Source organism: Oncorhynchus nerka, linkage group LG26 (assembly GCF_034236695.1).
Source record: "Oncorhynchus nerka isolate Pitt River linkage group LG26, Oner_Uvic_2.0, whole genome shotgun sequence".
Classification (NCBI taxonomy): domain Eukaryota; kingdom Metazoa; phylum Chordata; class Actinopteri; order Salmoniformes; family Salmonidae; genus Oncorhynchus; species Oncorhynchus nerka.
In genome coordinates, this window is record NC_088421.1 from 5,441,295 (window position 1) to 5,453,887 (window position 12,593).

The 12,593-nt window shown below is 41.5% G+C and overlaps 1 protein-coding gene across 2 annotated transcripts in view; it reads right to left on the minus strand.

Annotated features, from left to right (window-relative positions):
• The window catches only part of LOC115110856 (parvalbumin-7-like), a 46,774-nt gene that overhangs the window by 3,485 nt on the left and 30,696 nt on the right, over positions 1-12,593 (minus strand). Inside the window, exons 1-4 of one of the 2 annotated variants that reach the window (XM_065010024.1) lie at positions 10,241-10,348; positions 3,570-3,638; positions 354-486; positions 9-118 (exon numbers count right to left, since the gene is read on the minus strand). In XM_065010024.1, the coding sequence (XP_064866096.1) occupies positions 9-118; positions 354-486; positions 3,570-3,630 (304 nt within the window). In that variant the 5' untranslated portion in view covers positions 3,631-3,638; positions 10,241-10,348. Of the gene's footprint in view, positions 1-8; positions 119-353; positions 487-3,569; positions 3,639-10,240; positions 10,349-12,593 lie in introns of those variants that run through there. The other variant, XM_065010025.1, reaches the window with a different exon arrangement.

Genomic DNA, 12,593 nt, shown 5'->3' on the forward strand with positions numbered 1-12,593 from the left:
TTACTTACCGTCGATGCCGATCATGCCGTCTCCGTCCTTGTCGGCTTCGTTTAAGAACGCTTTGGTTTCTTTGTCGGTCAGGTCCCTGCCGTCTGAGGCAAATCCCTTCAGTACGAACCTATGGACAACAGGAGGATGGCAGAGAGACTTGAGAACAGACAGTACAACTACTAGGAATGCTCTGGTGCCTAAACAGTTGAACGTGAGTGTTTGTATGTGGATGCATGTCCGCGTGGTCACTGGATAGTCACCACGCACTGTATATTATTTAATAAATGAAGGTGTAGTTAGTCAAAGTGTCGGTGTGTGTGTGTCTCTCTGTCTGTGTCTTTCTGGTTGTGTGTGTCTCTTACTTGAGCTCCTCCTCCTCTATGAATCCGCTGGCATCAGCGTCCAGCACCAGGAAGGCTTTCTTCACATCCTCAGCTGACTTGGCTTTCAGACCCACCATCTCAAAGAACTTCTTATGGTCAAACGAGTCAGCCGCTGCACGGCATAATACACACACAGTTTAGTGAACACACACGCATGTGCGCACACACACACAGAGTACAGACACAAATGGAGGCAGGCACGCACATACATATGCACACACGCGACAGGCACGCATGCACGCAGACAGACCGCATGGCAAGTGGTACCGGAGTGCCAAGTCTAGGACAAAAAGGATTCTCAACAGTTTTTACCCCCAAGCCATAAGACTCCTGAACAGGTAATCAAATGGCTACCCGACTATTTGCATTGTGTGCCTCCCCCCAAACCCTCTTTTTACGCTGCGGCTAATCTCTGTTTATCATATATGCATAAGTCACTTTAACTATACATTCATGTACAGTGCCTTGCGAAAGTTTTCGGCCCCCTTGAACTTTGCGACCTTTTGCCACATTTCAGGCTTCAAACATAAAGATATAAAACTGTATTTTTTTGTGAAGAATCAACAACAAGTGGGACACAATCATGAAGTGGAATGACATTTATTGGATATTTCAAACTTTTTTAACAAATCAAAAACTGAAAAATTGGTCTCTCTGCAAAATTATTCAGCCCCTTTACTTTCAGTGCAGCAAACTCTCTCCAGAAGTTCAGTGAGAATCTCTGAATGATCCAATGTTGACCTAAATGACTAATGATGATAAATACAATCCACCTGTGTGTAATCAAGTCTCCGTATAAATGCACCTGCACTGTGATAGTCTCAGAGGTCCGTTAAAAGCGCAGAGAGCATCATGAAGAACAAGGAACACACCAGGCAGGTCCGAGATATTGTTGTGAAGAAGTTTAAAGCCGGATTTGGATACAAAAAGATTTCCCAAGCTTTAAACATCCCAAGGAGCACTGTGCAAGGGATAATATTGAAATGGAAGGAGTATCAGACCACTGCAAATCTACCAAGACCTGGCCGTCCCTCTAACCTTTCAGCTCATACAAGGAGAAGACTGATCAGAGATGCAGCCAAGCGGCCCATGATCACTCTGGATGAACTGCAGAGATCTACAGCTGAGGTGGGAGACTCTGTCCATAGGACAACAATCAGTCGTATATTGCACAAATCTGGCCTTTATGGAAGAGTGACAAGAAGAAAGCCATTTCTTAAAGATATCCATAAAAAGTGTTGTTTAAAGTTTGCCACAAGCCACCTGGGAGACACACCAAACATGTGGAAGAAGGTGCTCTGGTCAGATGAAACCAAAATTGAACTTTTTGGCAACAATGCAAAACGTTATGTTTGGCGTAAAAGCAACAAAGCTCATCACCCTGAACACACCATCCCCACTGTCAAACATGGTGGTGGCACCATCATGGTTTGGGCCTGCTTTTCTTCAGCAGGGACAGGGAAGATGGTTAAAATTGATGGGAAGATGGATGGAGCCAAATACAGGACCATTCTGGAAGAATTCTGGAAGATGGATGGAGCCAAATACACGACCATTCTGGAAGAATGCAAAAGACCTGAGACTGGGACGGAGATTTGTCTTCCAACAAGACAATGATCCAAAACATAAAGCAAAATCTACAATGGAATGGTTAAAAAATAAACATATCCAGGTGTTAGAATGGCCAAGTCAAAGTCCAGACCTGAATCCAATCGAGAATCTGTGGAAAGAACTGAAAACTGCTGTTCACAAATGCTCTCCATCCAACCTCACTGAGCTCGAGCTGTTTTGCAAGGAGGAATGGGAAAAAATTTCAGTCTCTCGATGTGCAAAACTGATAGAGACATACCCCAAGCGACTTACAGCTGTAATCGCAGCAAAAGGTGGCGCTACAAAGTATTAACTTAAGGGGGCTGAATAATTTTGCACGCCCAATTTTTCAGTTTTTGATATGTTAAAAAAGTTTGAAATATCCAATAAATGTCGTTCCACTTCATGATTGTGTCCCACTTGTTGTTGATTCTTCACAAAAAAATACAGTTTTATATCTTTATGTTTGAAGCCTGAAATGTGGCAAAAGGTCGCAAAGTTCAAGGGGGCCGAATAATTTCGCAAGGCACCGTACATACTACCTCAATCAGCCTGACTAACCGGTGTCTGTATGTAGCCTCACTATTTTATAGCCTCGCTACTGTATATAGCCTATCTATTTACTGTTGTTTTATTTCTTTACTTACCTACTGTTCACCTAACACCTTTTTGCACAATTTGTTAGAGCCTGTAAGTAAGAATTTCACTGTAAGGTCTACTACACCTGTTGTATTCGGCGCACGTGACAAATAAACTTTGATTTGATTTGAGACAGGCACGCACGCACAGATGCTTGCACACGCACACACTCACACAAAACACAAAAAAAACAAAAAACAAAAACAGCATGGGATTGAAAATAAATATTGGAGGACCTGACCAGTCGCACATCGAACAAAAAAAACAATACATGAGCTGCCTGGACACAGCACTCCAGAGGCTAAACGTTAATGCTAAACAATCATTAAGAAATTACTATTGTTACACGATGACACAACGTTTGTCTGAGTGTATGTGCGTGTGTGGATTCTGTTGTGCCAGTGGTCATATCAATTCTATAGGTTAGAGGACTGTGCCAACACCAGGACTAGCTGCTATCTTCTGGCAGATGTGTTACACAATACCAGTTATTACACTATCATAATTATGTCAGATATGATGTGCTATTACAGTGTCATAATTATGTAAAAATGTGTTGATCCCAAATGGGACCCTACTTCCTATATAGGAGGGCACTATAGGGAATAAGGTGCCATTTGGGACACGTACAATGTGTATGTTTGACCAAGGAGCTCCTCCTATTAACACTTTAGTATAGAGAACACATATTAGCCACTAACGTGCAATACAATTAATGAATTTGACCTTTACTAAGTATAATTAGGCATTTATTTAGCCTCTATTCAGTATTTTCTTGTTTACACATTGTGGGATGGTTTCCCATACACAGATTAAGCCTAGTCCTGGACAACAACAGGAAACCTTTCAATGGAGAATCTTCATTGAGAATGCTTCTTAGTCCTGGACTAGGTTTAATGGATGTCTGGGAATCTGTTCCTAAATGTGATGTAAGAAAATAAAATGGAGTAAAAGGTGTTTGGTCACCTGCGAATGCGTCTAGGGCTTTCTTGATATCGGCAGCGTTGAGAATGCTGTTCATCGCCATCTCTGCAACTGGAACGTCAAGGGGAGGGGAGGGGGGGGAAGAAAAGGGGGGAACCAAGTTAAACACAAGGGTACATGAGAGCAAAGGGAACAGAGAGAGACATTCTCATATTACACTGCTGAGACTTGTGAACTAGAGCAAGAAATCAGGGCGAGAGCGAGATATTGAGAGAACAAATTAGAAAGGAGGGAGGAGGAGAAACTGGAGGGGGGTGGAGGTGCTCAGTTCTCCATTTAGTGTGTGTGTGTGTGTGTGTGTGTGTGTTTTTTGGGAGGGGGCTGGGGTTATTATAAGAGAAAAATGGCTGGTCTCCAGGCGTCTACTCAGCAAGGTTAGTGCCTTAGGATCTGTGCCTTGTGCTGTGTCGGACATACCATAGAACAAGAACAAGAGCTGTGGAGCTAGGAGGCCGTTGGACATACCGCAGAGTTGGAGCTGTGTAGAGCTATAGTGTGGGCCGGGGGCTCCTTCTGTCTCACACTTTGAAAGGCGAGCAGTGTGTCCAACTCTGTGTGCCACTGAAGTCAATTGCTTCTTACTTATAAACGTATCACCTTACCCTTCCTACCCCAGTGCCCATCTGTCTCCGAGGAGAGGAGAGCTGGGGAGTGAGTGGTGTTGACTAAGGGGTTATTGAGGAATGGATTAGTGGGTTGAGGTATGGTTGCTGCGTGGTGCCATGCTATGATATCGTGCGAGGGCAATTTATAGTCTATTTTTGGATTAGTTTACGTCTGCAATGGCCCCCGAGGGGTGGCCCTACTCCAGGACGTCAGGACCGCAGGGCCAAGTAGGGTGCTCTATGATATTTCCCTAAGACACAGCTGAAGCAAAGGCTCATGGGAGTGAGCAAAAAGGCCCAGCTAGACATATATAGTACAATAGAGCTCGCCAGCTTGTAGTCCTAAAAAACTGAAATGCGTTGCCTCTGGCTCGTTCAGCCATTCCTATGGGGGAAATGAATTGGGAAAGAATGGGGTTTTGGGATAAACGCCGAAAATAAGGTCTGAGGTTAACGCAGGCTTAGGAGATCTTATAAGTTTTGTTCTATAAGATAATATCAGTTAGTTAAAATGACCTTTATGAATTATGAAGCCTTTCCCTTTCAGAAAAAACACAACATTTCACATGTGAAATCATGTGAAACTGTGTTTTTGGAACACTTCATATTTTTTTCATGTGATTTTCCACATGTGAAATCATGTGGTTTTTCCATAAGGGGGATGCCAGCAATCTGAATTTCCGGCTACACAACCAGGTATGTGGCCACAGATTTATAGGCAAGAATAAAAGGTCAAAAGTACACATAAGGTACCTTCGGAGATACACAGGAATTCACATGGTACTGGGAGGGCCGGCTAAATGCAGGGGCTTACCCCAAAAATACATAGTATATATTATATATATAATATTCTGCAACTGCCAACCACAGGAGGATTCAGGAGCCCACTCTCAATGAGTGTAGATAGCCTGCTGCTGCCTGGTGCCACCCTGCTAATCGTTAGATCAAGGGAGAAGATACATGTGACTGGTCAATTGTGTGAGTCAGGGGCAGGGGCCAAAGCCCATAAGGGACCCAGTTATTATATATACATGGTTTTTTTTTCAACCACAGGAGCCCGTCCTCAAAATACACCAGAGAGCATAATTTAGCCACAGAGGAACAATAGTTTCAAAAATATTACTGTGGATAAAATGTTATCACAAGCACATACAGGTAACTGCCAAAATAAAGGAAACACCAACATAGTGTCTATGAAGGGTTTGGCTACGAGCTGTCGGAATAGCTTCAATACGCCTTGGCAGAAAGACTACAAGTGGACCTAAAACAAACCATGCCAGTAAAATGCACACCAGACCATAACATATCATTTGAATCCCTCGTTTACTCAAGTGTTTCTTTTATTTTGACAGTTACTTGTTGCCTACAGTCAGAAAGGCCAACTTTTTTGTCAACCAAGCACACCAAATATACAGTTTGTGGCACCAGGGCCAATGATTTCTTAATATGGCCCTGGGTACTGGTCAATATCTTGTGTGGATAATCTAGTATAATGGTAATTCTTTCTAGGTGCAATCGCTACTGCACTCCAAAAAATGCTGGGTTAAAAGCAACCCATAGCTGGCTAAATAGTGGACAGAACACGTGTTGGGTTATTGAGCTATGATCCAGCATGTGAGATCAGAATACAGAATACAGAATACTGGAGGCATGGCTTTCAGTTATTTTTGGCCACCTGTGAAAGTAAATGCTGTTCCGGTTAATCTGTTCTGTTGTATTGTCAACACATGTTAATGTTGAGCACTGACACTTTGTTTTGTAACCAAGGGAACAACACTGTACACTAACCATAGCCTTATTTTATTGTATGTCTTAACACGTTCCAAGCAATAAGTATGAACCCGGTGGCACTGCAGAAACTTTGATGCACTCAACCAAGCGGTTGAACGTTTAAATCCCCCAAATATTTATGTATACTCTATGTCTAGCACTGCTAGCTTTAGGTTAATGCAACATTGGTGGTGATAATTGGGCAATTATTGACTTGATTCTGGGCAGGTTTTAGTAAAGTGCAGGAATGTATTATTGCCAATAAGTCTGTAGCCCTATCTCTTTTATGCTCACAGACCTGGTGGTGTAGCTGGACATTTCAGATGGCTATCAATGAAGAGGTTATACTGTGGTCACACTAATTGAAAACCGAATACAGCAGCATACTGTCATTGTATAGAAATAACACCTTGAAGTTGTTGTATGTATACTTTTGCAAACATGTATTCTTGGCAATATACAGTATGTATGACCAATCTCTTTTATGTCCACAGGCCCGGTGGCGCTGGAGGAACATCAGGTACCTACCAACAAAGAAGTTGTGAGTTAAAATCACAACTGAGGTTTTAGTCCCAAGTAATCCAGAGGACCATGACACAAGGTTCTTAAAAGGTTGTCGGTGATGTCCTGTGAACTAGACTAAACTTGGAGGGGGCCATGACTGTTTAAACTGAATGCATGTCAATTATGCCGTTTAAAGTCAAATATTTTCAATGACATCCGACACCTGTGTTTTCACGTGCTCAAGTGTTGTCACGTGTAGTTTCATGGTATCACATGTTGAAATATGCCATCCCCACGTTGTCACATTTATTTCCCATGAGATCATAATTTCGCATGTGTTACCATGGTCACAGGTTTTCCCATAAGGCTTATGTGGTTTATGTTTGTTTTGATTACATAAATGCTTCAAAATTCACAAAAAGTGATATTAGCTGATGAAGATTATCTCATGGAACAAAAAGTACAAATTCTCCTCAGACTTTAAATTAGCAGTTTATCCAAAACCCCTCCAAACACCCCATTAATTTCCCCATAGGCTTTGGCCAATGAGCCATGGGGGAGTTAGTGCCTACAAAAAGATGCCATTACTATTGCTCTCTATAGGATCCTACAAGACCCTATTTAGTAGTTAGCCTCTTTCCACAGTTTGTCCTATGCGAATGCCTCAACAGTCATCCTCATCTTAGTGAGATATAGTGCTTTCTTCCACCCAACCCCTTTCTAACACTCCTCCATTTGGCTAACCCTTTGGCTCCAATGAAAAGTAGAAATATGAAACCCTCCTTTTTTCCTGCGTGAGAGCCGGCTGTGCCCTTCTTCTCACCCAGAGGTGAGGGAAATCCAACCGCGCCTCAGGAGAATGGACCGACTCCTAGCCTTCAGTACAACAGCTGCATGGTGTGTGTGTGTGTGTCCGTTTGGAAGAAGGGTTCTGGGGATCAAGGGAGAATGCACTTGCGTCTCAAGAAACCCGAGCCCCTTAAGTTAAGCCCCCTCGATCTCAGTTTACTATAACGTGTGTAAGTTTGTACTCGGTCGTTTGTAGTGTCAGTGTGTGAGTGAGAGTGTCTATGAATGTGTGGCTTTGCTAATATGTCTGTGACGTGTGTGAACTTAGATTTGATCTTTGTGCTTGTTATAGGTTAGGTGTGCACATGGGGTGTGTGTGTGTGTGTGTGTGTGTGTGTGTGTGTGTGTGTGTGTGTGTGTGTGTGTGTGTGTGTGTGTGTGTGTGTGTGTGTGTGTGTGTGTGTGTGTGTGTGTGTGTGCGTGCTGCCCATGAGGTGGGGATGGGTTTGTGTGTGTTATTGTACATGCATATATGTACGTCTGTGTGCTGTTGGTGAGATAATATTTTGCAATATTGTGTGTCGGGACACATATACAGTTGAAATCAGAAGTTTACATACACCTTAGCCAACTACATTGAAACACAGTTTTTCACAAATCCTGACTTTTAATCCTAGTAAAAAGTCTAAAGTCAGTTAGGATCATCACTTTATTTTAAGAATGTGAAATGTCAAAATAATAGTAGAGAGAATGATTTATTTCCGCTTTTATTTCTTTCATCACATTCCCAGTGGGTCAGAAGTTTACATGCACTCAATTAGTATTTGGTAGCATTGCCTTTAAATTGTTTAACTTGGGTCAAACATTTCGGCTACCCTTCCACACGCTTCGCAAAATACGTTGGGTGAATTTTGGCCCATTCCTCCTGACAGGACTGTTGTAACTGAGTCAGGTTTGTAGGCCTCCTTGACGCACACGCGTTTTCAGTTATGCCCACAAATGTTCTATTGGCTTGAGGTCAGGGCTTTGTGATGGCCACTCCAGTACCTTGACTTTGTTTTCCTTAAGCCATTTTGCCAGAACTTTGGAAGTATGCTTGAGGTCATTGTCCATTTGGAAGACCCATTTGCGACCAAGTTTAAACTTCCTGACTGATGTCTTGAGATGTTGCTTCAATATATCCACATAATTTTCTTACCTCATGATGCCATCTATATTGTGAAGTGCACCTGCAGCAAAGCACCCCCACAACATGATGCTGCCACCCCCGTGCTTCACGGTTGGGATGGTGTTCTTCGGCTTGCAAGCCTCCCCCTTTTTCCTCCAAACATAATGATGGTTGTTATGGCCAAACAGTTTTGTTTCATTAGACCAGAGGCTTCTTCCCTGCTGAGCGGCCTTTCAGGTTATGTCAATATACGACTCGTTTTACTGTGGATATAGATACTTTTGTACCTGTTTCCTCCAGCATCTTCACAAGGTCCTTTGCTGTTGTTTTGGGAGTGCACTTTTTGCACCAAATTACGTTAATCTTTAGGAAACAGAACGCGTCTCCTTCCTGAGTTGTATGACGGCTCCGTGGTCCCATGGTGTTTGTACTTGCGTACTATTGTTTGTACAGATGAACGTGGTACCTACAGTCGTTTGGAAATTGATCCCAAGGATGAACCAGACTTGTGGAGGTCTGCCATTTTTTTTCTGAGGTCTTGGCTGATTTATTTAGATTTTACCATGATGTAAAGCACTGAGTTTGAAGGTAGGCCTTGAAAACATTCACAGGTACACCTCCAATTGACTCAAATAATGTCAATTAGCTTATCAGAAACCTCTAAAGCCATGACATAATTTTCTGGAATTTTCCAAGCTGTTTAAAGGCACAGTCAACTTAGTGTTTGTAAACTTCTGACCCACTGGAATTGTGATATAGTGAATTATAAGTGAAATAATCTGTCTGTAAACAATTGTTGGGAAAATGTCTGTGTCATGCACAAAGTAGATGTCCTAACCGACTTGCCAAAACTATAGTTTGCTAACAAGAAATTTGTGGAGTTGTTGAAAAACGAGCTTTAATGACTCCAACCTAAGTGTATGTAAACCTCGGACTTCAACTGTACCTCATAGTATAAATAGAAATGTGTAAAATAGAATAGAAATGTGTAAGTCGCTTAAGCTACCCATTAGCATTTAAATCAACATCTGAAGTCTTGAAGTCGTACATATTTCATTATGACACACAACCAACACATTAAATATGTCCCTAATGGCACCCTATTCCCTATATAGTGCACTACTTTTGACCAGAGCCCTATTGAGTTGTTATTTTGTCTTTGTTTAATTAACAAGGGCTATAGCCACTAAAACAGTTCACCGACTCCATGAATATGCATTAACATAGAGATATGAGTATCATGCAAATGCACTAATCAAACTCAACGACTCAACGTAATCACATACAGAATGATAATGAGGGAAGGTTATGGTCCCGAGAGGCGACTTAGTTAAAAAAATTAATTCATAAATACAATTTCCCAGTGTCAGCAATTTGCACCATACTTAGTTAATGTCCTCTTCATCATTATTGAAAGGTTTGGTCGTTTGGTTCATATTCTTTAAACAGTAGCCATTCCCATTATACAACTAATACCACAAATTGCACCTACTCATGCTATTTACCAACACGTAACTACCTACATACTTAAACAAGAGCTTACCCTCACAACTTTGCGTAGAATTTGTCATTTTCCCCCAAAGTAGTTGTTAGTAAGTGTACTGCAAAACTGCCTAAAATTGAATTATAGATATTCTCTACTGTGGTGACCAATTTATGAAACCTCTTCTATGTTATTACTAGGGTTGGGGTCAATTCCATTTCAATTCAGTCAATACAGGAAGTAAACTGAAATCCCAATGTTTACTTCCTGATTTGGCTGAATTAAAATGGAATTGACCCCAATCCTGGTTGTTGACCAAAGCACGCAGCCTTACCTGAGTTAAGGTGAGGAGTAGTACGGAGGAGATGGAGAAATGGGCCAGAGAGGTAGGGTGGAGGTCTGATAAAGAGACGAGGGTCCACTCCTTTCTTTTTTATACTCCTCCCCTCCTCCTATTTTAGGAGGGAAAGATGGAAACCCTATCGCTTCCTTTAAGCCACACTTAACTAATCAAACCCCTGCTATTAATAATCACCTGCTCAGTCTCCAGCACCCATTCCACCTGACACCTCTTTCTTTGCTCTAGCTCTTTCTTGCCTTCCCTCCACCCATCTGATTTTCTTACCTTATTTTCTCCAGCTCAGGGGGCTCTGTCCTTAAATCCTCCTTTGATGTCATTCTTTCTCACAAACTCTCTCTCTTTCTGTGTTATATCTCTGTCTCTTTCCTCTTCTCTCTCTCTCTGTCACTCTCTTCATCTCCTAAGCCCTCCGTCCGCCAACGTCCCCTGTCTCTCACACTTAACCATTCTCAAAGCAGAGATAGGTAGTAGTTCTGTTACATGTATTTGAAATACGTATTTGAACTACTTCTGAGTATTTTGTACGTTGTATTACACTGGGCCGAACTACAGTCCAATGTACTTTGTAACAATATATTTTCAAAAGCTGTAATTTTCAAATGACAAAATACTTTTCTATACCATTTCTTTATAGAAGTTAAAATATTTTGTGGCCCTCTTTCACCCTACATTGTTATCAAAAGTCTGATGGCACTATGGAGTGATAAGACTATCTGCTAAATTAACTTAATGTAAATGTACAGTATATGTAAAAATGAACAATTGCAAGGCACGCTGAGTATTATTCTAATGAGCACCACTCCGAAACAAGGCCAATTACAATAACCAGGGTGCTTTGCAGTTGTTAATTTTCATACATACATTTTTGGTAATTTAGCAGACACTCTTATCCAGAGTGACAGTGCATTTAAGTAAGGTAGATAAACAACAACATATTACAGTCATAGCAAGTAAGAAGTTTCTGTAACCATTACTGAGAATGTTGTTTCTGTTTGTCCGGTTAGTTGAAAATGTATATCTGTATTTTTTTAATACAAAAGACATGTATTTCAATAAAATACAATACTTTACAAAGGTATCTTATATTTTATTTTGATACATTGGTCTTTAGGGTATTTTGCAGTTTTGTTTTCTAATTGTAATTTCTAATTTACGCCCATCACTATCTCAAAGTCTCTCTCATCTACCATTCTTTCTCATGGGGGATTAAAACCATTAGCCAACTTCCTTAATGCGTCCCTTTATATCCACCTTCGTTATCTTATTCCTTTCTTTGTCTGTCCCTAATGAATCTATATTTAGCAGACACAAGGCAAAGCCAAACTGAAGGTAAATCCTGAACAATCATGACTTATTTTTACGTCCATGATCATAACTGTAACTGAAATCTGATATCCGTGGGCTACCTTATGCGCAATGCTCATATGAGTTTGTCCAAGAAATGGCACCCTATTTCCTGTATACTGCTGGTAAAAATGAGACTACATGAAAAGTGCAATACTGTTGACATAACGTGTTTAAATGTGAATTCTCAGCAACAAAAGAGTGATCAAATTAAGATCTTATATGTGTACAGTGTAGGTGTGGTCAAAAGTAGTGCACTATATAGGGAACAGAGTGTCATTTGGGACACAGCCTATATTCATTTGTGGGGAGAGAATCCAAACGGGGTCTCGGCATCAATTAACCACAAAACATAGAAGCTTGGGTCACTCTGCCGCAAGCAGCACCCCGTCAGGAATCTCCAAAGCCTGTCGTATATAGATATGTATTACTGATTATGGCTGTACCAGTGGACTGCACACATCAGCTGTTTCCATGTCTGTGATATTATTGAAGTGTGTGTGTTTGGGTGGGGGGGATGGGGGAGATTGTGTGTGTGTACAGTGTGTGCGTGTGCGCAAGCATGCATGTGTGTTTAGTCGTTGACCTTTGGAAAGGTGGGTTTTGAAGGCTAGAGATAGGGACTGTGATGTGGGCTGCGGTGCAACTGTACTGTACATAAAGAGAGCAATAAACAGGTTTACTACTGGATAGGGTGGGGGGGGGGGTAATGGTGGTGGTGGTGTGGGCCACTGAGCTCCCATGTATAAATGTACTGGGACATGGTGTGATGAGGAGGGATTCTCTGCTCTGTAGGGGACCTCAGTGACTGTTGCTATTACATTTACATTTACATTTAAGTCATTTAGCAGACGCTCTTATCCAGAGCGACTTACAAATTGGTGCGTTCACCTTAAGACATCCAGTGGAACAGCCACTTTACAATAGTGCAATATTAAAACTTCTTACCTTTACCTCATTGGGACCGTTTATGGAGCAGAAG